Source organism: Pistacia vera, unplaced genomic scaffold (assembly GCF_008641045.1).
Source record: "Pistacia vera cultivar Batoury unplaced genomic scaffold, PisVer_v2 Contig199, whole genome shotgun sequence".
Taxonomy (NCBI): domain Eukaryota; kingdom Viridiplantae; phylum Streptophyta; class Magnoliopsida; order Sapindales; family Anacardiaceae; genus Pistacia; species Pistacia vera.
The window spans coordinates 207,742-233,052 of record NW_022196000.1 but is presented as its reverse complement, the minus strand read 5'-3'; the positions used below and the strand labels follow the sequence as shown (position 1 = coordinate 233,052).

General features: G+C 36.0%; 3 protein-coding genes and 1 pseudogene across 3 annotated transcripts; 2 read left to right on the top strand and 2 right to left on the bottom strand.

The window, feature by feature from the left end:
* The first annotated feature begins 1,401 nt into the window (after positions 1–1,401).
* LOC116128293 (alpha-glucosidase-like) lies at positions 1,402–5,272 on the top strand. The gene is made up of 5 exons (XM_031414002.1): positions 1,402–1,733; positions 1,977–2,659; positions 3,096–3,326; positions 3,458–4,104; positions 4,249–5,272. Exons 1-5 carry the CDS (start codon positions 1,474–1,476, stop codon positions 5,134–5,136), a joined length of 2,709 nt encoding a protein of 902 aa, XP_031269862.1. The 5' UTR covers positions 1,402–1,473; the 3' UTR covers positions 5,137–5,272.
* A 2,381-nt stretch (positions 5,273–7,653) lies between these two features.
* LOC116128319 (ribonuclease H2 subunit C) lies at positions 7,654–12,288 on the bottom strand. Its single transcript, XM_031414026.1, has 5 exons — positions 12,166–12,288; positions 9,828–9,964; positions 9,663–9,755; positions 8,108–8,289; positions 7,654–7,814 (listed from the first exon to the last, which is right to left on the bottom strand). Exons 1-5 carry the CDS (start codon positions 12,195–12,197, stop codon positions 7,752–7,754), a joined length of 507 nt encoding a protein of 168 aa, XP_031269886.1. The 5' UTR covers positions 12,198–12,288; the 3' UTR covers positions 7,654–7,751.
* A 409-nt stretch (positions 12,289–12,697) lies between these two features.
* Positions 12,698–17,210, bottom strand: LOC116128308 (exocyst complex component EXO84C). Its single transcript, XM_031414016.1, has 6 exons — positions 17,162–17,210; positions 15,494–16,544; positions 14,339–14,854; positions 13,874–14,062; positions 13,245–13,381; positions 12,698–13,164 (listed from the first exon to the last, which is right to left on the bottom strand). The coding sequence occupies exons 2-6, from the start codon at positions 16,514–16,516 to the stop codon at positions 12,915–12,917; spliced, it is 2,115 nt and encodes a 704-aa protein (XP_031269876.1). The 5' UTR covers positions 16,517–16,544; positions 17,162–17,210; the 3' UTR covers positions 12,698–12,914.
* A 3,906-nt stretch (positions 17,211–21,116) lies between these two features.
* Positions 21,117–22,156, top strand: LOC116128311 (annotated as a pseudogene).
* The last annotated feature ends 3,155 nt before the right edge of the window (positions 22,157–25,311 follow it).

Below are 25,311 nucleotides of genomic sequence, written 5' to 3'. Positions count from 1 at the left end.
CTACTAGCTAATGTTTATTTAACATGATATCAGACCGTCTAATGTTTGAATTTAATTAGATAAAAGAAAATGAAAAAGACATTTAAGTGCGCAAAAGTGTTTCATGTGAAAAGCCTATTGGACTAATATACCTAGTTAGTAAATACAAGTACGACAAAAAAAGGGTACGAAAATTTTACAGATATGATACGAGAAATGATGAAAAATATGTTTGTAAAAATTCGGCCATAAAATTTGGATACGTGAAAAATATGGTACGGGTATATACGAGTTTAATACGGCACATTGTCAATAATACGTTTTGAAAAATACGGCAATATCAATCCTGGTTTTAGTACTTTTCATGGACCACTTAATTAAAATTAATATATCATTTCAAATGTAAAGTATTCAATTAACCAATAACCATTAGGCCTAATAATATAACACAATATATAATTGAGATTCAAATTATAATCTCCAGACTCAAACACAATATATATCAAAGATTCAATTATAGACTCAAATCAAACACATAACAAAACCAAAATTCAAAGTCAACTAGAGCTCCAAACAAATAAAATAAATAAATAATACAACCAAAATTCAAATTATAGTCTACAACAGAAACTTACCCTAGTTAGTAAATACAGGTATGACAAAAAAAAGGTATGGGAATTTTATGGGGTATCATACGGAAAATGGTGAAAAATACATTTATAAAAATTCGGCAAAAATTCAGATACAGGAAAAATACAAAAATAATTCGTGAATAAAACATTTGAGGCATATAGTTCGCAAATAATATGGTTGGGCTGATAAAATACAAAAATTCATGAATAATAGCTGGATGTATAATTTACGTTTTATTCGCGAATTTACTAACTAGGCTAATATAATGTTGAACTCTTACCTATTAACCTAACTTTTATAAGTGGGATGGCAGGATGGCATAGTCCATGAACTTTGCTACACAAACACAAACATGAGTCTTAAATTGCCGAAATTTCATGACGGTGGATATTCTCACCTTTTGATTTAATTCTCTCTTATTATATGATAGATTGGTGGGCCAAACATCAATTTTCATAATTTATTTTGCATACGGATAATAGCTTTTCAATTTATTTTTTATATTATTCATCCTCTAAAATAGTTTTTATTTTCACTAACATAAATCAATAACATTATCCAGCCAATATCTCAAGAGTTATAGCTTTGCTACAAATTTAAGAATATGACAAATGTGAGTCACGTTTTATATTTACATAAAAAAGAAATAATTTTCGCTACATCATTCCTTACTACATCAAAAAGCAAGTCAATGTCAACCATGAGTGGAGTGGTGGACCATTGAACTACCATTCTAGCTTCTATTGCAAGTTGCAAGTTGCCACTTTCATATAGATAAGAGTCAAACATAAACACTCAAAAAATTCTATAAATAAAGAACAATTCATCTTAATCTAATCCAATCTCCTCATCAAATGAACAATGTTCCCAACAAACAGTTCATCATCTTTGTATCTTCATAATCACCACCTGTTTTTGCTTCTGTTTCTGATTCTGTGTTACATTTTTCATCTTCCGAATTCACGCGTTCTTGCAGCAGAAGTACCAGTAGGCTATGGCTACTCCATTCAATCTGTCAACGTTGATTCCTCCGGCAAGTCATCATTGACCGCTCAACTCGGCCTCATCAAGAAGTCTTCTGTGTTTGGAGCTGATATTAGTAGTCTCAATCTTCTTGCCAGGTTTATATATATATATATATATATTACTTCACTTTAATTGCCATTTATTTGCAGAATTTTATATTGAAGTTTAAGTTTTTCAATTTCTGAATTTGTATGAAAGCATTGAAAAGAGAATTAAGTTTTAGAGAGTGGATTTTGATTGCTTTACAAGTTTATGAAATGGGAATTTATTGTGAATCTGTTGAGATTGATTGATGAGGATGATGGAAATTGTTAATTATAGTGTGTGATTTTCTGCAGCTTTGAAACCAAAGAGCGCTTGAGAGTTACAATAACAGATTCCAAAAACAAAAGATGGGAAATCCCTGAAGAAATCATTCCCCGCCAATCTTATCCTTCTCACCGTTTACCGCCGGAAAACATCCCAAACTCGCCGGTAAACCTCATGCTTTCAGACCCCACTTCAGATTTAGTTTTCACCCTCCATAACACCACCCCATTTGGCTTTACCGTGTCGCGGCAGTCCTCTGGTGAAATCCTCTTTGACACCTCTCCCAGCCCTGCAAATTCAGACACTTTCTTGGTGTTTAAGGATCAATACATTCAATTCTCATCTTCATTGCCGAAAGAGAGGGCTTCTCTTTATGGACTTGGGGAGCACACAAAGAGGTCCTTCAAGTTGACTCCTAATGAGGCCTTAACTTTGTGGAATTCCGGCACAGGATCTTCGAATCTGGATATTAATCTCTATGGCTCTCACCCGTTTTACATTGATGTCAGATCCCCTCAAGGGACAACTCATGGTGTTTTGCTCCTTAACAGTAATGGCATGGATGTCGTCTATACCGGTGATCGGATAACTTATAAGGTTATTGGAGGCATTATTGACTTGTATTTCTTCGCTGGACCCTTGCCCGATACAGTGATACAACAGTATACAGAGCTGATCGGCCGGCCTACCCCTATGCCGTATTGGTCCTTTGGTAAGTACTAAATAGTGTGTGGATGATTTATTTAAATTAGTTTTGTCAATTTTCCGGTGAGCAGTTTAATCTTTTCCAAGTTGCGGTCGTATTACTAAGATTAGAACTTTGAGATTATACGGTGCATGATGGATTACATTCAACTGAAACTAAATGTTTATATATTGTTATAGCACATTATTCAAGTAGATGCAAATTAGATGATGAAGTTGTCAAAATGATAACTTGGTACTGATAAATTAGATGAGAACTTTGAGATTAGAAAGAATCTCTGTTATTACTCTGGCTTTTTCTTTGTGGTTTTGCTACTTCCATTCTGTCTCGGGATATCATAAAATGCTCTTAAGCTAGTTTCAGAGCTGACTGCCAATTTTATAGAATGACAAATAATATCATACTGAGTCATGATTATCATTTTTCTTCCAAAAATGTACAGGATTTCATCAGTGTCGGTGGGGTTACAAAAATGTGTCTGACGTTGAGTCTGTGGTTGCTGGCTATGCAAAAGCTCATATCCCTCTTGAAGTCATGTGGACTGATATCGATTACATGGATGCATATAAAGATTTCACTCTTGATCCCATCAACTTTCCAGTAGAGCCAATGAAAAAATTTGTTGATACACTTCACCAAAATGGTCAGAGATATGTGCTCATCTTGGATCCTGGTATGTGGTTATCGACACCAAAATTCACTCATTGCTACTAAGCTTTAGTTTATATAATCTTTTTAGATGAACCATCCCTAACAAAATCATTTTGGTACTGCAATGAACAAATTGAGGTATGTTTTCCACAGGTATCAGTGTGAATAAGACCTATGGAACCTTCATTAGAGGGATGAAAGCTGATATCTTTATAAAACGCGACGGTGTTCCTTACTTGGGAAGTGTTTGGCCTGGACCAGTCTACTTTCCTGACTTTGTAAATCCAGCTGCTGGAACCTTTTGGGAAGGAGAGATCAAACTATTTCGACATATTCTCCCAATGGATGGTCTTTGGCTTGACATGAATGAGATTTCTAATTTCATCACGTCCCCTCCAATCCCATCTTCTACCCTTGATAATCCCCCCTACAAGATAAACAACAAAGGAATGCGACGACCAATTAACAATAAAACCACTCCAGCAACAGCACTGCATTTTGGTAACATCACCGAATATAATTCCCATAACCTTTATGGACTCCTGGAAGCCAAAGCTACACATTCTGCCTTGATCAAAGTTATTGGTAAAAGACCTTTTATACTCTCTAGATCAACTTTTGTAAGCTCGGGAAAGTACACAGCACATTGGACTGGAGATAATGCTGCCACATGGAATGATTTGGCATACACAGTTCCATCCATATTGAATTTTGGGCTCTTCGGAATTCCAATGGTTGGAGCTGATATCTGTGGCTATTCTGGAGATACAAATGAAGAACTCTGCCGGCGATGGATTCAGGTAAGACTTCTAGGCCTTGTAACACTCCGTAGAAATTAAATTATTCTCTTTAATCTTCATTATCTCAGAGTTTAAGATATTAGATTTGTAAAGTTATTGTTAAGATTTTATTTCTACTAATTTCGAAATCTTTTCCAAATGCAGCTAGGTGCCTTTTACCCATTTGCAAGAGATCATTCTGATAAGTCTGCAAGGCGTCAAGAGCTCTATCTTTGGGATTCAGTTGCAGCATCAGCAAGGAAAGTGCTTGGGCTGCGGTACAGACTCCTCCCTTACTTCTACACATTAATGTATGAAGCACATACGAAAGGGACCCCCATTGCACGACCCCTTTTCTTCTCTTTCCCTCAAGATGCCAAAACTTATGGAATCAATACACAATTTCTGATAGGCAAAGGCGTAATGGTATCACCTGTAGTAAAGCCCAGAGCAGTTTCAGTTGATGCCTATTTCCCAGGAGGACATTGGTTTGATCTCTTCAACTACTCAAACTCGGTAAGTTCAAATTCCGGAAAGCAAGTTACTCTTGCTGCACCATCTGATCACATAAATGTGCACATTCGAGAAGGTAACATTTTGGCCTTGCAAGGAGAGGCCATGACAACCACAGCAGCCCGGAAAACACCATTCGAACTCTTAGTGGTTGTCAGCAGCAAAGAAAATAGCACTGGAGAAGTTTTCTTAGATGATGGAGAAGAGCTGGGCATGGGAGAAGAGGGAGGCAAATGGACTTTGGTCAGGTTTTACAGCGAACTAGTAAAGAACAATCTCACTGTTAGATCAGAAGTTCTGAACAGCGATTTTGCTTTGAGTCAGAAGTGGATAATAAAAAAAGTAACCATCATCGGAGTAGAAAAGATTCAGAGATCGAAGAATCATGAACTGAAAATTACCATGGGAACAAAGCTGATTGCGAACATGGTAGCTAAGGCAAGTAGAAATAACAATCCCCATTTTGGTACACTAGAAATCCCAGATCTTTCACTACCAATAGGAAAAGATTTCAAGCTGGAACTGGAACTCAACAAGTGACTAAAAAGCTCTTAAAGAGCAAATATTATAGACATAAAATAAAATGCAACCAAAATAATGCAGATTTACTATAGATCTCACTCAGGGTTATGAATACTATTCTCTTTTTTCTCAGGAGCCTTGTGGCTGATTTTCAGTGAAGAGTTTATATTAATATCTTATCTGATTCAGATCCAGCAGGAGTTTTTTTTTTTTTGTAAGGCAATTTAAGATGCAGAACCTAAAAGTATAGAACAACAACCAAAGCTCAAACGAGCCGTCAAATTATGAGGGATTAAGACCATTGAATGGGAACGAAATAAACAGAGAGACATCCCAGCTGTAGAACTTAGTAAGTACACCAAAACACAAATTTGCTGTCACCATTTGTTACTTATGATTCAAAATTCGCTTTCACCTTATCAGCCATAATAATGGAATCAGAGCAGGTTTATCGCTAAACTAGAACTTGAAAATAAGCATCAGAGCAGAGTTTATTGCCAAACTAGAACTTGAACTAACAACCCAGTTAATAAAAATCTATACATTCAGGTATCCATTGTCAGAATACTACTACAATTAACCCAAAAGTATCCATTATCAGAATACTACTAAATTTACCCAAAAGTTCAAAGGTAAATTCTGAACAGTGTTACAATGGACCAACAAATTTGATTTATCCATAATTCTCTGCATATACATTCAAAGTATCATTTAAGTAATTGGAAAAAGTAAGGGAGCAAAATTCAAAAGTAAATGAAACAGAGACACAAGACTGAAAGAAGCAAGTAAACAAGGAAGATATAAAAGAGTATTATTGAATTAATGATTCAATATATTGACCTGTTAGACTTTACAAATTAAATTGGAATTGAATGAAACCCAGAAAAACCATAAAACCCATCATTGAATTTCATCTAATTACTAAATTAATCCAAAAATAAAAAACCCAAAATCATGATAAAAAAGACTTTATTGGACCAAACCCTAAAATTAAAATCAACCGTCAACAAAGACTCAACAAACTTCTTTCCTCAAATCCTTTAAATTCTTCAAAACCATTCTTGATCTCCTCTAACATCACTTCACCGCCATCAGCTCCTCCACACTCTCAGCGGCGGCCGCCTTCTCTCCAACCCCACAACCCCTCCCACGTATCGCTTTCACGGCGGCCGGCGTTCAGATAACTCTCACCACGGCTTCAAAGGAAGGAGACCCATGAACGAAGGGCTTCCCGGTCGGAGAAAAAACCAGCACCGCTACGTGAGAACCGGTGATGTTGGCATATTCCTGAGCTTTCCTGCACAGCCCTTGGCGCCTTTTAGAAAAAGTTACCATTTTTTGTGCCTCGTTTTCAAGCTTTCTAATCTCCGTCCTCTTTAACAGTAGCATCTATCAGAAGTTGTATATGGGAAATAGAATCTTTGATCAGAATCAAGAAAAAAATCGTTTTTTTTTTTTTTTTTTTTTTTAAGCAGCGAGAAATGGAGAGGCAACAAGCCGGGAAACGGGCTTTTGTAGTATAAAAGGTTACCGTTTTCTGAGCGCCACAAATTTGAAAAAGTTACCGTTAATAGTATAATAATAAATATAGTTTATAATTAATTTATTAAAAAATTAGATAATAGTTTCTAACATACAAAATTCTGAATTCTTTTACCCAAAATTACTTCTTATTATTAAAATAAAATTTTAATTTCGTTTTAGAGGGTAATTATTGTTAAAATTTATGTTAAAAATATTATAATTACATATAATTTTTCTACTACTATTTATAAAATTTGAAAGTAACATGCAAAAAGGTTTGGTGCGAAACGGGATAGAATTTTTGGTGTTGAAAATATGGAAGATAGAATCAAACAATGGAAATAATAATGAATATTTTATTAACAGTCATGCTTAGGGTTTGCTTCAAGAAGTTTGGTTTGATATTATCAATAAAGATTGACTCACAAACCCTCTCTTATAACATAACAGCTCACAATTATTCAAACGAAAAAATTCATCAAAAACCAACTGTAAACTGTTAAATCACATACAAACTTGTAAGCTAGTTAAAAAAAGTTGGTGAGATTGAATTGTAAGTGTAATATTATCTTAATATTATTTAAACTTGTAAGCTAGTTAAAGGTAAAAGTACTACTTTTTTAGACCCTCAATGCTTTTAATAATTTCAATTACCCCTCAAATAAATAAACCTAAAACCAATCTAAATGAAATTTTAGATTATAAATAGCACTATCACATACAAATTAAATAAATCTATACCATAACGAAGCCGAAAAACAAACAAAATGAAAATTTAGATTATACATATATATAAAACACAATTTATATAAACTTGATCAATTAACCTTTTGACATAGAACAAATTTTTATTTTATGGGTGTCTTTATGTTGGTATGATTTCCTTTATTTCCTTTATCATTCATTAAGAAAATAATAATTGTATTGAACGAAAATAATATCAATAATAATAGTATTGAATTCCTGACTCCGCCATTGTCTATGTGATAAGATTGAGAAAGCACAAACATTGTTGATTATAAACAGAAATATTTAGAAGTAAGACAGAAAAACAATGGCAGAATATTACAAATACAACATCCTCCTTTTATACTACCTTAATCAATACATCAACTTTTTTTCAGAGTAATTGATGAAGAAACCAGATCTTCAGCTGTCACCGGCTTGTGGAGCTGCAGTTAACAAATATCTTGGTAAGTTGGCAGGAGAATATATGAACAAAATACTTAAACATAATGAACGTTCAGTTACAAATTTTTTATTTTTCATCACAACTTCTCACCGTTTAAATCCAAAATCATCCCTAAGCATATGTTCATGTGCCTGTCTGACACATTTTAGAAGTATTGCCTTATGAAATAAAATAACCAGGGAAAGACGAAGACGAAGAAGATAAAAAAGAGAGGAAGTTTGACTTATAGATAAGTTTATGAAGAAGAACACAAAACAATGGAATGAAACTTACTGCTTCTGAAATGGTGAACCAATGGAACGAACGCAAGAAAACATCATCTTTTGTAGGACATGTGTCATGATTCCAATATGTTAGTTTATCAAACCTTGCATTCGTCTCCCAACAGGTTGAGTTCTCTTCAGACGTGTCAGAAACTTTTCTCTTGCCAGTACTTTTCTTTCCCAGAACAAAGCCTGCAAAGCAAGAACTAGATAAGCGGAACTCTTCAAAACTTGTAAATTAAATATAACTTCTCAAGTTGTATAAAACCAATAAACTGAGACAAATCACATAAAATAAAATGCTATCAACTTCTCCAGACAGCCTCTTTGAAATATTTGTTGACTCTTAATGACAAGAAGCTGAGTCTTCTCCAATCCATAGTCTAAATCAGAGAAACCTATGAATCTAAGCTCCATTGGCATTCCTGCCAATTGAAATCCAATTAAAAGCTAGAACTTGACCATGATATAAATATCACAATAATAGTATGTGTTGGAGTCTCATACGGACTAGGCATGCTCAAGCCAACTGGTTTATAAGAGGAGTAATCCTCCCATTCAACAAGGTCTTATTGGATGAAGAGTCAAGCCCACCTCAAAGTCTATCATAGCATCAGAGCAGACCCAATTGAGTTGAGTGTTTGACCAACGGGTGAAGAGTTAGAGCCAGCAACTACCTCCATCAACAAAGCCTTATTGGACGAGGAGTCAGACCCACCTCAAATTCTCTCCGTATGGTTAAAATTTTATAAATTTCCCAAGCCCTTTCCACCTTTACTAATATATAGTTTGAAGCCTAGTGAACTCCAATAACATACAACTTTTTCTGTTTTAATTCGGAACTGATTAAGTCTTATTTTCTTAAAAAATAAATAAATAAAATTTTTCATATTTCACTCCATAATGCTACAACCAACTTAGGGCTCCAGCTCTCCACGGATTTCATGAAAGCATATACTAATTTACCAAGGAATTGGCATTTTTGAAACTTGAACCTCATATGAGGAAGAGTAGCAACATAACAAACACAGAAACTGAAACAACCAATCACTATATCATGCAAGAAAACGGGAAGGTTGAGACAGGTCCAATTCAAAAAGACAACTCATCTACATATTAGTTCCACACTAATAATTAATATCAAGAAGGCATAGTTTAAGATAGATTCACAAAATCGCATCAAAACCCAAAAACAAGAACTTCCAGTACTGTCAAGTTCAAAGAAACAAACAGTCAAATAGAAAATAATCTCGGAAAAAACTTCAAATTTTTAATTGAAGCTTAAGATGGCAGATTTAGCAACTTAACCCTCAACCTGAAATGGCCTTCAATTCAACATTTGATCTTAAAATGTCTCTACAAAATGCCCCAAAACCAGTTTATTCAATTTGGGGATAGGGTTAGGGATAGAGATGGCGATCCCCGCCCTTACACGCTCGATTGACATCCCTAATCATTTTTTAACATAGATTACAAAACTAATTCAAATTAAAATCTTTCAATTAAATAAATTAACCAACAATCAAAAGAAAATAAAAAAAATAAAACTTCATAAAATAAAATACCAGAGTAGCCATCTGGAAGTGAAATTGTTACACCCTGCAACTTTCTTCCTCTAAAATGAGCTTCTTCAACTTTCAATCCATCAACTTCAATCCCTACACAAACAACAATAAAAGTCAGAACTTTACCACAAAAACACAAATTTCAAGCACACAATCGAGCCATACCGGTGGATTTGGGTCTGAAGTAGTGAGAAACGGGGCAGGGACCGTCGTATTTGATGCAGCAAGGGAGTTGGTGAACCTGACCGCTCAGATTCACCGCCGAGCTTTCGTCGCCATTGTTAGGTCTTAGGTTTATGAACCCTAACAATGAATCAACTCTCTCTCCCATTATTTTGGGTTTTGATTGTCTCACAGTAAACTAAACCCTAACCCTAACTTTTTCAATTTTTGCGCCAAAATAAGTTGGCCTTTGTTTTCCAATAAGCACTAGTTTTTCCCGCGCTTTTTAGCATTTGGATTATTAATAATTAGATAAATATTTTAACTCAAATATTTTTTTTAACAAAATTATAGTTAAATATATTTAGAAAAATACAGCATTAAGGATGAGAGTCTAATTCTAGTAGAACAAAAGTATCATTTAACCCTAAAAGGAATCTTTATCAGTTGAGCTGAAGGGGTCAAATTCCATCGGAGAATTCCATTGGTGTCACTTAGTGCTCCAATTTGAGCAACTTGATGCCTGAACACTGTCATAATTTTAATGTTTGAACACTTGTAGCAACTGCAGACTGAGCCAACTTGTTTTAATACATTATGGTAAATAAAAAGCATCAAGGAGGAATCTCACTTCCATAAAACTTATACGGTTTCCAACATACCCTTAATTCCAAAGAGAGCAGACAACCACTTCTCAGTTTCACCTATTCCCAAACATAATACGCTCCTACAACCTTAGTAGGAAACTTCCTAATAGATACATTCTCCAATGCCAGGAGAAAATCAGCATCATACTTCTTTCAAGATTTTTCATTGAGCCATAAATAGGGACACTTTATTACCTCAAGAAAGCCAGGTATTTTGTCCGCACATTGCCACATAAGTTTTCCACCGCGTCTCTCAAATCCAACAGCTCACAACATACTCTTCTAATTCCCTACATTGATAAAGATGATTAACTTTTAATAAAGACGTGCTAGTATCTTACTCTACACAGGAAAAAAATAAGAGTATATAAACTAAGAGAAATGATAAAATCAAACATCATAGTAAATAACTCCCAAAACAGTGATTTTATGTCCTCATCTTGGTATGAAAAAAAGAGAAGACATCTATTAATGAAATGTGCCAACCCAGGAATCAAACATACAATGTGTATCATAGAAACATTACCTTTCAAATTTTAACGATTGAAGTGTACACAATGAGCTAATTCTCAAACTACCAAAATTTTATATCCAAAAAGCGAAATTGAAGAGAATAACTTGCATATGTAAGGCCTTATTTGAGTATATTTCTAGAGAGATTGGTTCCACTGTTTGTACTGCTGCTGGAAACGATATTATTTTTCTTATAAGGCAGTCCATATGGAGCAACATTATGCCCATCAACTTCCAGTTAGAACATAGATCAACAAGTAAACCAAGTCCAAACATTTAACTTAAAACCCAGGCAACCTAGATCAAGGATTGGCCTTGCCCAAATAGAGATCCATATTTCAACTTTAACTTGAATATAGAAACCCCAGATACAAAGAAGTAAACTATACAGAAAGATATAACAAAACAAACAGTTGGATGCAAAAACCAAAGTTAAAAATGGATTATTTAAACATGACAGAAATGAAAGTAAACCACTAAACGATCTTGATTCACAATGCCATGAAACAAGTAGCATGTTTTCATCGACTAATCTCAAATGCAATGCAAAGCCACATAGTTTTTTTCCCTAAGAAAGAAATGCCCAGAAAACCAAAACAAGTTTTGAGATAAATTCAACCAAAAAGGAAAAGAAAAACTTCCAATTTATTCGATGGAGATAAAACAAACGAATCAAGCAACGATTTATTGCTGACTAGAGTGAAAAGCAACAGAGACCCACATATACTTTTCCTAACCAAAATACCCAGATAGAGAAAAGCGAACTTTGAGCTAAATTGAAAGAGAAAAGGAACCTTTTCAGTATGAGATTGGAAGACAGAGTCGATCTTGGACTGAGGAGTGATGCTTTCAATGGCTGGGAAGTCATCTTCTTCTTCACTGCTCTCCATTACCTTCTTCTCTCACTTCTCTTTGACTTGTCTTCAGTGGCTTCAATGGAGGTTCACTGATGACTTTCAGCTAAAGGTGGAAAAGTAACCCGCCCGGCCCGGCCCGCGGCGGGTTACTTGTTTTGGCGGGCTGGGCTCAACCCGCCCGCCAACAAAGGCGGGCCGGGTTAGGCCCGCCAATTAAGGGAAAGATGCTGGCCCAGCCCGGCCCGCCAGCCCTAACCCGCCGGGTTAGGCACGGTCCGGGCCGGGTTAGCCCGATTTTGTTTTTTTTTTNTTAGGTTTATGAACCCTAACGATGAATCAACTCTCTCTCCTTCCATTATTTTGGGTTTTGATTGTCTCACAGTAAACTAAACCCTAACCCTAACTTTTTCAACTTTTGCGCCAAAATAAGTTGGCCTTTGTTGTCCAATAAACACCAGTTTTTCCCGCGCTTTTTAGCATATGGATTATTAATAATAAGATAAATATTTTAAATAAAATATTTTTTTAACAAAATTATACTTAAATATATTTAGATAAATAAATAAAATCGATTGACATCCGAAAATACAATTCAATTAATTGAAGAGTGAATAGACGAGATTGTTACACATTCGTCTAACACAAATTGAATTTACACTATCAATTATAGTAAATCTAACTTTACGATGACGGACGAAATAACTTTATCATAGTCATACTACTCGCTTTTAACAATTAAAGAGTGAATAGGTAAAACTTTATCAAAAGCATAGTCGCATTTAACTGGTGAAGTTCCATTTCTGTGTAAACTAATTCAATTTTTTCTTGAGAGTTGAGAGAGGAGCAATAGCTTTCATGAAAAACTTGAAATCTGCATTGATACAACAGTTTTACATAAATACAACATACATACTACTCATCTTCATTATCTACTACTACCACAACATTTTGCTAATATGTTCATCCTCTGATTGGTACAACTTTCAGCAACATCTAACCCATGTCATCGAATTCAAAATCATCCCCAGAAACCATCCGTTTTCCAGCTGTCAAGAATGCAAAACTTGAAGACTTTAAGCCTCAGGGTCAGTGAAATGTGGACTCTCGAGTTCACCCATACTTGCAGAAGCGAAAGATTCGAAGGATTCTACAGTTGAGACGGAAGAAACAGTGTCGGCCGAATCTGAGACATCGTCTTCGTTTAGGATGATATGTTCTTCATCATCAATATCAGATACTTCTGACCCAGAACCTCCAGATAGAAGTTTATGTATGGCTGACTTCGCAGTTTCAACAAACCATTCATCCTCGGGAAGTGCACTACTGAGAGAATTATAACCATTAATTGTGTTAGTATAAAAGAGACGGAAAAACAAGTATATAAATAATAATGGAAGTAGTACCTTTGTGGGTTTATGCCTCTAGCGGAGAAGGTCCTGATTGCTCGGGCAATTATGGCAGATGCAATTTGGTGAACATGGCGAGATGGATAACCCGCATAACGTGCAATCTCAACAGTGAAGTGCATATCAAGAATGAGCTGCCAAGAGAGTCCAATGAGAACTTAATAGATGCATGAAAATAAAGAAAAGTCAAAGTTATGTTCCGTTGCTAATTTCCAAAATTATGAATTTTCAAATAAGATTAACAACACTGGTTTTCGTTTAAAAATGTATAATTCAAAAAAGCTTTTTCACACTGCCATCCGAAAACATCAATAGTCCGTTTTAACTTTCTGTCTTTCTTGTCTACTTTCCTAAGGCCGCGCTTACCGCCTTTTGCACTTAACACTCATGTCTAAATTTTCAAAAACTTCCAAAATATTTAGCTTGCAACACTGCTAGCAGTTTTATAATTAACAAAATAGGAGGAAAAATTATGGCATTTCCACGTCCTTGAAACTTACATTCTTAATTCAATCAGACGATGTAATAAAGTTTGGAGAAATCATATTGTCCAGAAGGATAAAAGAAGTTGAAATGTAAACTAATCCAATGCAATATATTTATTGTGGCGAGGAGATAACTCTTACCTGTTGCAGCCCAAGTGGCTGAACTGGAGATGATTCATTCTCAAAAACACCCCAGAATTCCTCTTCCTCAGACAACCACATCACGACTGTTTCAGTCAGTCTAGCAAGCAAAATTTTCTGCAACTTCTCTTTTCCAAGGAGCACATCGCCAGCCACAATAGCCAATTGCTGAAGCTTTGCAAACAATGCCTGCAATAATACAGTGAAATCTCATAATTAGAAATAGACGAATAATTGATGTGAAATGTGTCGTTCACAACCGTTAAATGACTGAATGCAAAAAATGAAACTGAGAATTCAATGAAAACGAAAGCCCCAGTTTGACACCAAAAGGTCAACATACTTATGCAAGTTCACAGGATTTCCAAAATCTCATTATGACTGCTGAATGAAACCGTAAAAACATCAAGTGTAGCTAAAAAAAACCATAGAAGAAAATTTAAGCTTTCCAGTAAGAAAGATAACCTGAAATGGAAGTGAAGGCAGAGGCTCCGATACCCATTGTAAATGTTCTTCATTTCCACTTATATAAATTTGTCCCTCTAATCGTGTTTTGCCTTCTCTTGAATAAATGAAATTAAGAACATATTGCAGACAAAAATGATCTCTTAGTTTGTCAAATGAATGCTGAACATGGCGCTTCCAATCTTTTAGTTCAGGGGTAGTGCTTGCATTAGGCGCAGAGTTTCCATCTCCTGGTTCTTTGTTCTCATTCTTGGGACTCCAAACTTTCAACACAATATTTGGTAAAAGTTCATCCGTAATTGTAAATGCTATTCCTAAAAGCGCAAGTTGTTCTGAATCTGTCTCAGCTCTAAAAGGTATGACCTCCTTCAGCTCTGTAAGATTGTCATCATCTGAGGTACCTGGTAGGGCTCTATTTAATGCATCCATGTATTTATCAAACAGGTGTGAAATTCTAGTTAACACATTTCCTCCGTAATGCAAAACAACTAGGGGGGTGATCTGATCCAAAATATCCTGTAAAAATTATTTAACAACACTAATATTATATAACAATTGGTTGTTGGGTCATCAGGGGTACCAATTTATCAATAGAACACACATAAACATATAGAGGGATATGGCAAAAGATCTAACCATGACTGATTTTAAAATGTAAAGCCATGCTTAACAAATACAGACACATTCAAAAGAACATACTTATCATTGACAAGGATATTCAACACAAAGTCCTAAGCATATATTGAGAAAAATATAAATTGACATGCAGTTAGGTGTATGGAAGTTGACCAAAGCAATGTAATCATCTTACTTGTAAACCACAATGAAAAAAAATAATAATAAAAAAAATAAGTTCTCCTGCTCCACTATTAAAGCCATGGATTAAGCAAAGCGATGCATTCCCCCTTAGAATTTAGAAAGGGTTTTCTCTTCACACCACATAACCAATAAAAGGAAATGTTTAAAGTGCATCAAATAAATCAATTGTCCAAAACAATGAGCTTAGACTGATTTTTCAGGAGCAACCTCTCAAAGACATCATTTTCAAATCTTAATTGTTAAACTATGTCTACGTCAATAAGACAGCAAGGATAGCATAAAGACAAAAAACAAAAAGATATTGTCGTCTCAACATATGAAAGAGGACCTACTTACTTCGACAATGTGCATAAATCGCATTCCACTATCAACAAGCACACTATCTGACAACGCCGAAATTTCAGACAATGGAGATATAAAGTGAGGGGACAATGGCAAGCCTGCATCAATTTCCTCCAAGTAGAATATCATTTTTCGAGCCCGTCTAAAATTTAACTCTAAGACTTCCTCAATGTATGGTCGCAGGAGTACCAAAAGCAACTTCGACAATTTCATGCCTTGTGATTCCAACATTGAGCAGTAGTTAAGACTTGCCTGAGCACAAACACAGGCTGCACGTAAAGCAGAAATTGTTTCTGAAGGTGGGGCATTCTCCTTCACCAGCCGTACATAAAATTCAATCTTCCACTCTGCCCATTGAACTACTCTGTTAGTAAATACGGGATTATCACCAAATATTGTACCAGAGTCTTTTGCTGCCAGTGAGATTGTCGAAAAAACAAGCTTAGCTATTGTGGCTGGAAATACTTTGGGACATACAGAACACGAAGGAAGATAAGCCTCTAAGCTCCTTTGAAGACGGGACCCATAAGATCTCAACATCAATTGGTGAGCTAAGGGACCCTTTCCAAGTTTGATTAAACCAGATAAGGCCTTCTTCAGTTCGAGAATACCAATTGAAGGTTGTTCAGTAATCTTAACCAGCTGATCCTCAAGCACTGCCTTTCTTTTCAAGAAAGCAGTCTTAAACGAGGACGCTTCAGCTGATGAAGCTTCAGCGGAGCCCTTCAGTTCTGGATAGTTTCTCTCTTCAGCATCTAAAACTTCTAATGCTTCTTCAACCTTATGTTCAGCCAAGAGAACATCAAATTTATCCAAGAAAATCATCTTGTGGTCATCTATTTCATCTGGCAAGGGCTCTTGAAGTTCCAAAATTTCCGAGTCTTCCTGGGATTCATCAATTTTCCCATTAGGTCCTGCCCACTCCTCCAATTCACGGCAAACCCCAGTCATCAGATCTTGGACGAAGATTTTTTGACCAGAAATATGCTTTCGCAGCTCCCTTAGCTCATGCTTCATTTCCACAACTTCTTCAGATATTCTACAGTGAAAAGTGTAATTTTAGTGCAGTTACCAAGATCCACATAATAACATCAAGCAAAATATTTCGAAGTAATTACATTTATAACCAACAGATCAACAATTGATCTAATTTGAGAATCAGAAGGAAAAAAACTGTCCTGAAATTATCTCATAGCTAGAAAAATACAGCATCGCTGAAGTCTAATTCTCTAGAACAAAAGTATCATTTAACACTAAAAGGAATCTTTATCAGTTAAGCTGAAGGGGTCAAATTCCATCGGAAGATTCCATTGGTCACTTAGTGCTCCATTGAGCAACTTGATGCCTGAACACTGTCATAATTTTAATGTTTGAACACTTGTAGCAACTGCAGACGAGCCACCTTGTTTTAATACATATGGTAAATAAAAAGCATCAAGGAGGAATCTCACTCCATAAAACTTATACGGTTTCCAACATACCCTTAATTCCAAGAGAGCAGACAACCACTCTCAGTTTCACCTCTTCCCAAACATAATACGCTCCTACAACCTTAGTAGGAAACTTCCTAATAGATACATTTCCAATGCCAGGAGAAAATCAGCATCATACTCTTCTTCAAGATTTTTCATTGAGCCTAAATAGGGACACTTTATTACCCAAAAAGCCAGGTATTTTGTCCGCACATTGCCACTAAGTTTCCCACCGCGTCTCTCAAATCCAACAGCTCACCACTACTCTTCTAATCCCTACATTGATAAATGATGTAACTTTTAATAAAACGCTGAGTATCTTACTCACACAGGAAAAGAATAGAGTATAAACTAGAAAGTGATAAATCAAACATCATAGTGAATAACTCCCAAAACAGTGATTTTATGTCCTCATCTTGGTATGAAAAATAGACATCTATCAATGAAATGTGCCAACCCAGGAATCAACAACAATGTGTATCATAGAAACATTACCTTTCAAATTTTAACGATTGAAGTGTACACAATGAGCTAATTCTCAAACTACCAAAATTTTATATCCAAAAAGCGAAATTGAAGAGAATAACTTGCATATGTAAGGCCTTATTTGAGTAATTTCTAGAGAATTGGTTCCACTGTTTTTACTGCTGCTGGAAACGATATTATTTTTTCTTATAAGGCGTCCTATGGAGCAACATTATGCCCTCAACTTCCAGTTAGAACATAGATCAACAAGTAAACCAGGTCCAACATTTAACTTAAAACCCAGGCAACCTAGTCAAGGATTGGCCTTGCCCAAATAGAGATCCATATTTCAACTGTCTGTGAATATAGAACCCCAGATACAAAAGAGTAACCTGAGTGAGCAGAACGCGAAAAGGTGAGGTCACAGAACACGTACGAGGATGTTAGAGAAATGGCAAAACGGCGAAAAGTTAAAAGATGATGATATAGGTTTGAACAGGCCAAGACAATGAAAAATAAACACTAAAACATCATCGTTGAGTTCTACGCAAGGGCGGCATGAAACTTAGTAGAGCTAGATGTCTGTCGCATACTGACATACTACTGCAATCGAAACTGACAGGGGCAGACACCGCACGTTATTTGTTGCGCTAGGAAAGGTGAAAAGGCCCGAGAAAGACGCAAAAAAACGGCAAAGTTGTTGTGTGCTCTATCGAGGTAAGGGGGCAAGCCAACAAGGAGACTAGAACAAAAAAAACGTCCAACATTAGTTGCGACAATTAGATGAGGGTAAAGCGAAACGTGAATACGAAACAAAAGCGCGGTGTGCGCGGTGGCGTTTACACTGACATAGGAGGTATCACAAAAGCGCGAACACGGTAGCCGCGGGGCACGGCTATACTGATTTCACTAAACAAACAAAATAGCAACCGCGATGGAAAAACAGTCGAACTTGAGGCTAATTGTCTAACAGGAGAAAGGGGTCACCTTTATACAGGTATGGGCAAACTGGAAAACCGAAGGGTCTATCTTGGGTATCTGAAGTGAGTGTAACTGGTTCGGGGGGATGGGCTGTAGGGGGAGGGGAGTCGAGCTGTCTTACTTTCAAACGGTGGCTACTGCGACATTGCGCGTAATCTGTAACTCGTCACGCTCGTTAAATAAGGGAGCTTGTCATTCATTAGCTTCAATGTGGTGATTCAAGGCAGATTGTTTCTCAAAGGTTAACATACTGGCATAAAGAAAGCCGCGCCGGCAAACGGATGTTAGAAATCGGACTGAGTTTTAGGTTGTGGTGCAGGACTTTTGTGTGTACGAGCGGCAAAAAGATTGGGTGTATTGGGAGGTGATGTGACGAAAACAAATGTGTGTGACTTTACAGAGCGGAAATCTTGGGCTGAAGTCTGAAAAAAAAAAAAGACTGAATTAACCTGTGCCAGGTAAATAAGGATGTACGTTGTGTTGTGTGAGGGATCAGCGGTCAGTGTGGATCGAATACAAGGACATACCATAGCCAACGCATAAGGGGAATCTGAAAGAGCAGTGCGCTCAAAAGCATACGAAAATTAAGGAAACAATGCAAACTAAGACATAATGTAGGGTGAGCGGATTTGTAGATGAGTTCGAATCAGACTTGTACCAATGGGGGATATCTGGTAGGCTGGGATCTGATTTATAAACAGCTGTAAATCAAAGGGGTAGTAAGGGGGTGGGAAAATTGTTAGGAGTTATCAGAAACACTGAGCCGGGAGGAATTTTTATTACCAGAAGTCCAGAATTCATGGATTAATAATAAACTTTTAATATTATTAAAAGAGTTAAAGCATAGTCCCTTTGGCATAAGGTTTTTGAAATAACAAAAAGGGGGCGTTTGGTTGAGAAATGTTAGATTACTGAGAATGTTAGATTACTGGAAAGATAGATTACCTTGAAGATTATTGGGAATCTTTATAAAAATGTTTTGGTTAATTGGAATAAATTGATGGGTATGTTTTATAATATGTTTGGTTAGAAGTAATAAATTTGTGGGTATATTGTTTAAATTACTGAATTACCCTTTAATTAAATATTATTATTATAATATTATTAGATTTTATAACTCCCTATCTTTAAAAGACTTAGCAAAAACAGGCCCTTTGGAAAATGAACAATACACCCCCACTAACCCAGCCACTGTCGGCCGCCGGCAACCACCGTCGACGGCCAGAATCCAGCAACGTAACGGTGCACGGACAGCCAGTTGCCGGTTTTGGTGGGATTATGAAGGATTTAACGGTCCTGATGCTCCTGATTATTTGCTTTCTAATTTATAATCTGCTGTTCATAAAGAACTCAAAGGGTTGTTCCGTCCCCGACGCCCTCCTCGCCCACGACATGATGACTTCAGCATGGCTTGGCTACCAGCCTCCACTGAGTGGAGAACTCTCAGGAAAATCAGCAACTCGAATATTTTCACTACTCAAAAACTGGAGTGCTAATCAACACCTCCGGCGCAAGAAAGTGCTACAGCTCATTTCTTATGTTCAAGAAAGTTGCGATGCTAGTAGAGCCATAGATATTGGCCGAGCAGCTTTCACTACTACCTTAATTGATATCAAACACTATATTCTCCGTTGATGATTCATTTATTTTGTTTTCATTTATCTTGGAGAGGATTCAGGAGAATTAAAGGGCCTTGTGCGAAATTCTGTGCTCAACTTAGATTCTTTAATGAGTATTTGCCTGAAGATAAAGATCCTCTGCATGCGTGGTCGGTGATTGTTTCGTCTCTGTTCTTGCTCTGCAGGTAAAAAAAAAGAAGGTAAAATTTGTCTTTTGTTGGTCAGAAAATGAAGGGAATGATTTTTCTTTCACATTTTCACTTCTACTGGTTCAGGGTATTCATGGTGTTTCCTGAGCTGTTCCTTTCTATATGATTTCAGGATCTTCTGTTTTTGGCTTGCAGTCATCCAGAAAATAGAAGTATTCTGATTAACATGGAGGAATGGCCTGAGTGGATTTTGGAGATTCTTATCTCTAACTATGAGGTAATCTGAGCCAACTTCAGTCTCTTTATGTCAAAGATGTTTTCTTTAAGTAAATGACTTTAGTTGCATATGGAGACAAAGGCAATGCTTAGGTAGGAAATGGTGGAGCTTAGTAATAGCTACAAGCATATTATCTTATTGGATAAATTTTTCATTTACATGCCAACTTCTGTCATAAATATAACTGCATGACTTGTTCTGATAGATGAGTGCAAGCGAACAGTCTGGCTCACCAAGCATGGGAGATATAGAGGACCTAATACACAACTTCCTCAGTATCATGTTGGAGCATTCAATGCGCCAGAAGGATGGATGAAGGTTGATGTTATCTTAATTTATTCCATTTGAAGTCAAAAGTAACCTGGCAATTGGTGTGCTAAAAATCTGTATGCTGCATAAAAACTAGTTTATTCATGGCCTGAACATGCTCAGGTGCCACAAGACATGGCCGCTTAATTATTTTTCCTTGCTTCACAGGTTCATGGTGGATGACTTCTGTATCCTGCTCCAATTAGTGCATTTAGAACTGTAGGAATGCCAATTCATTGATGTTATTTCATATTACTGATGTACCCATGCAATTGTACACTATATTTTTTCATCAATTCTCATTTCAAGTTGTCAATCTTTTGTTACGGCTGCTGATGTTTTCTATGGAGGAACAAGAAAATCTCTGCAGGTGTGCTTGGTGGTGCCACTGCTTGTGGATTCTCTTTGAATTACTTGAATACCACTTACTTACACTGGTCTGCCATTTATTGATACTTGCTCTTGCTGTCCTTTTCTTGTGGTCCAATGCATCCAAGTTTATCAACAAGTAAGGTCTTGGGTATTTGCCCTATCATTAAATGTCTTTTGAATTCTATTAAGCCTTAAATTTCTCCTTTCTTTGAAATAGGTCACCTCGTCAAATTCCAGATGTTAAAATCCATGAAAAGCATGTCGTGGATGTTGCTTCTGCTCTGACATATGAAATTAACCGAGGCTTGGCTTGCCTCGAGATATTGCATCTGGAGAGAGTTGAAGAAATTTCTTGGTGTATGTTGCTTATACAGCTCTACTGTTTAGACATTAACTTATGTTGCAAGTGCTTGCATTTGTTGCTTGAGTTTTATGGATTCACACCAAAGTCCAGTGGCAACAAAAGCATACTGGCAATGAACTTTATATTTATCTCGTAGTCCACCCAAGTATATGGTAAATTGATAACTACTGCATTGTTTTTTATGCAATTGACATATTTCTGTTCTTTTGTTAATTAGGTCATTGCTGGTTTGTGGGTTCTGTCAATCGTGGGTAGTTGGTGCAACTTCCTGACCTTGTTCTACATATGTAAGTGATCCGTTTATTATTTTTCCTCTTTTATAAAAGGAAGATGCTATTTTCTGCCTATTCTTTGGATTTTGAATTTGATTGTGGAAACAGCCTTGTTTTGCTCCACACCGTGCCTGTGATTTATGAGAAATACGAGGACAAGATTGATCCATTGCTGAGAAGGCACTAATTGAGATCAAGAAGCAATACGCTGTGTTTGATGAAAAGGTTGTGAGGAAAATTTTGAGTAAAATTCCCAAGGGTCATTGAAGGACAAGAAGAAGGAATAGACAGAGTGGATCAAGGTTTTGACAAAATTGGTGTTGTAGTTTGTCGTCCATTAGAATCTTTGATTTCCTTTTTTATGTTTTAAAATAGCGTTGAGTGCACACAATTAAACCAAATAAATATGTTATTGCAATGATTTAAATTTTCTTTCTGGGATTATTTATTGTTGTCATTTTTTTTATTTAGAGGATTTCTTTGATGAACAATCCAGTTGTCTCTATTAGGGTGTTGTAAATTTTTGCTTATTCTTTATATGAATTTAGTAGAGAACTAATTTTGCTTATATCACAAGAATTTATTAAGATTGACAACATGAAAATGAGAATTGATAAAAAATATAGTGTACACCTGCAGAGAACTTTTTTTTTTAGCCGAAAACCGCAGTTTTTTTTAGCCAGCAACTGCTGTTTTTGCAGTGTTTGTGGCAGCAGCTATTTTGTTTATTGGGTTTTTTGGTTGCTGTCTGTATAAGGGTTGCCTTCTTGCAGCAGCCTGTGTGGCTTTTAGCTGTTCTTAACGGTTGGCTATTTTGCTTATGGTTTTCTTTTCTGTTCTTGTATAAATAATCAGTTATCACTTGATATCTGTTCCATTTCATTACCACCTTACAGTTGTGCATGCATTTATCTGAAGCAATGTAACAACAAATGAAATATTTAGAACAAGATTGTAGCATCTAACACAACCAACTATATATTACACCCAACCGAAAGCAATCTAGAAGCTAACGGTCTTGATATGGTGTGCACAAATGTGAAGGAAACTACACACCTTCCTCTATAGATGTATTTCTATTTGATTTTACCCCCCTTCACGTTGAAGTAACGCACATAATTTTTTAAAAGTTGTTATATTCATTTCTACAGTTCACTACACATTGGTTATCATCTGAAAAATCATTTTTCGTAAATTGAGGGTCCTAATGGTATGGTTACTGCAAAAGTTACCCGCATATAATTGTCCCGTCTATGTCTATTCCTATTCTTCAACAGCAAAGCATCGTTGTAAAAACTAGTATGATGTTTAGGGTGTCCATCATATGAAAATACATCATCATAACTGACACCAAATGCTTCTGCCTTTAGTTAAACGAGCATTACTGTCCACAGAGGAACATTGGATTATTGTCATATTGAGGGAAGAGGACATAACATAATTTTGAGGGAAAAGGGCATAACATACAGAAATTCAAACATATTTACAACCCATCAACTAGACTTCAATTCAACACCAAAACACGGCGTAACCTGCCAGAATACTAGAACAACATATGATGTAACGATTACTTTTTATCAAGCCAACTTTGTAAAAAAAAATAAGAGAAACAAATATGCGCTTTTACCATGTTCAAAGTAGTACAGACATGCATTTAATTTGAGAAGCAAAATGCAGGTGCAACAGTGGGTTCAAAAACAAAAATTATACCTATTCAAAATGATGGGCAGGAATCCGAATATTCAGAGCAGTAACAAATGAAAGCCTGATGTTCTCTTTCTTCAAACAAGAGTGTTGAAAAACAGCTGCAACAAACCAAAACCTTATTAATTAGAACGGGTTAATACAAAGAAAGAGACAGGGAACTGAAATTTCAGCTGGAAAATTAATTACAATTTTGAAGTAGATATCTCGTTCATTAGATAGACAAGAATACAAAATTTGGTGATCCTTGATTGAAATTATGCAACTTCCTAGATGTCAAATCAAATTAATATTCATATAACACTCAATCCAATATCACATAGTAACAAGTTCTCAAATCAATTACTTAATCTGAACAAGCTTCTCACATAATTCCCGAGAATTTACTATAGGTCCCTACACAAACATCAAGACTCTGTTCTTCTTATGAATAGGCCATGAAGTCACAGCTTTCTGTGAATATATAAGTATTCAAAATTCTGAAGTTAATTCAGATACCTTATTCTCGTAAGCTTAGCAATTAATATTTCTTTCACGGTTTCATTTGTTTAGGTCTATATTCTGTATAGCAGAAGTTTATTAACTTTGCATCTAATCCCAACTCCCTGCTACAGCTGGGTTTGGTCTTTTTTTGCTACAATTGTACCTAAACCTTGTGCATAACTTCCCATGTCTTTAGTTTACACTTATTTTATATTGAAAATATATTGGGAAAGCTTTCAGTCTGAATACTTGTAGAGGTGGTGATTTGTCAGTAGGTAGATGAAATTGTATGGCTCTCATCAAGTGGTTGGGTTTAATTTGGGTGAGTTTGACTTTGTTTATCAAAAGCCCCACAAGCTCCATGTGCTGGTTGGACGTCACCAAATGAACTGGGCATTCAACGTGTATGTTGTAGCTGAACCCATGTGTACCGTGTGAATCATAAAAGATAAGAATTGGAATTAATTATGGCTTCTTCATATTATTTTTAGGATTATATATATATAGATATATATAGATATATATATATATTGCATGCCAATTTTCCTCATACACAAACTCAAATTAAATTAGTCAACCCAAAGTTTGGTATGAGATTGGATCCCTAAACCTCTTGCTTCTAGCAACAGATCTAACCAATAAGCATATCCTTTTGGAGATATAAAATTATGAAAACTTCAGATGTTAACCCAAAAAAGATATGAAATCCTACTTGAGACTAACCACTGCAAGTGAAATGCAAACTTTTTAATTCAAATGAATAATACTGAAACAAAACCATGACATGCACAAAACAACCAACAAAACTCCAACATCCAGCCTACACCCCTGCAAACATCACACCAGGCAACCCAAAGCAGTGGGACACTTGGGAAAACTCCCAAAAAAAATGCAACCAGTTTACCTTCGCAAGATATCACAACAGCAGAGATTTCAGTAGTTCACTAACATATTTGATACCTTTAGCAACCAGTTTACCCTTTATTCATTACTAATGGAATATCCTTCACTATTTTACTAAAAATGGAACGAAATGATCTTGTTTTGTTCCTCAGTTTAAAAGATATGTCTTGAGCAATCGTGGAGGAATATTGGCAAACTCTAACAAGTGGAAGGTACCAAAGATTATTTAAGAGATTGGGAGATGAATTTGAACGTAATTTTTAGAATATCCAACAATACAAATTTGCACTCTGGGACAAAGTCCATTGTAGGGCCAAAAAAGATGCACTTAACACTAAGCGCTGCACGACCAAAATTTGTAGATGCAAATGTGTGCTTGGAAAGTGTAAATTACACAAAATAGACATCAAACTTTGCCATGGTCTAAGGCTAAACTTGTCTT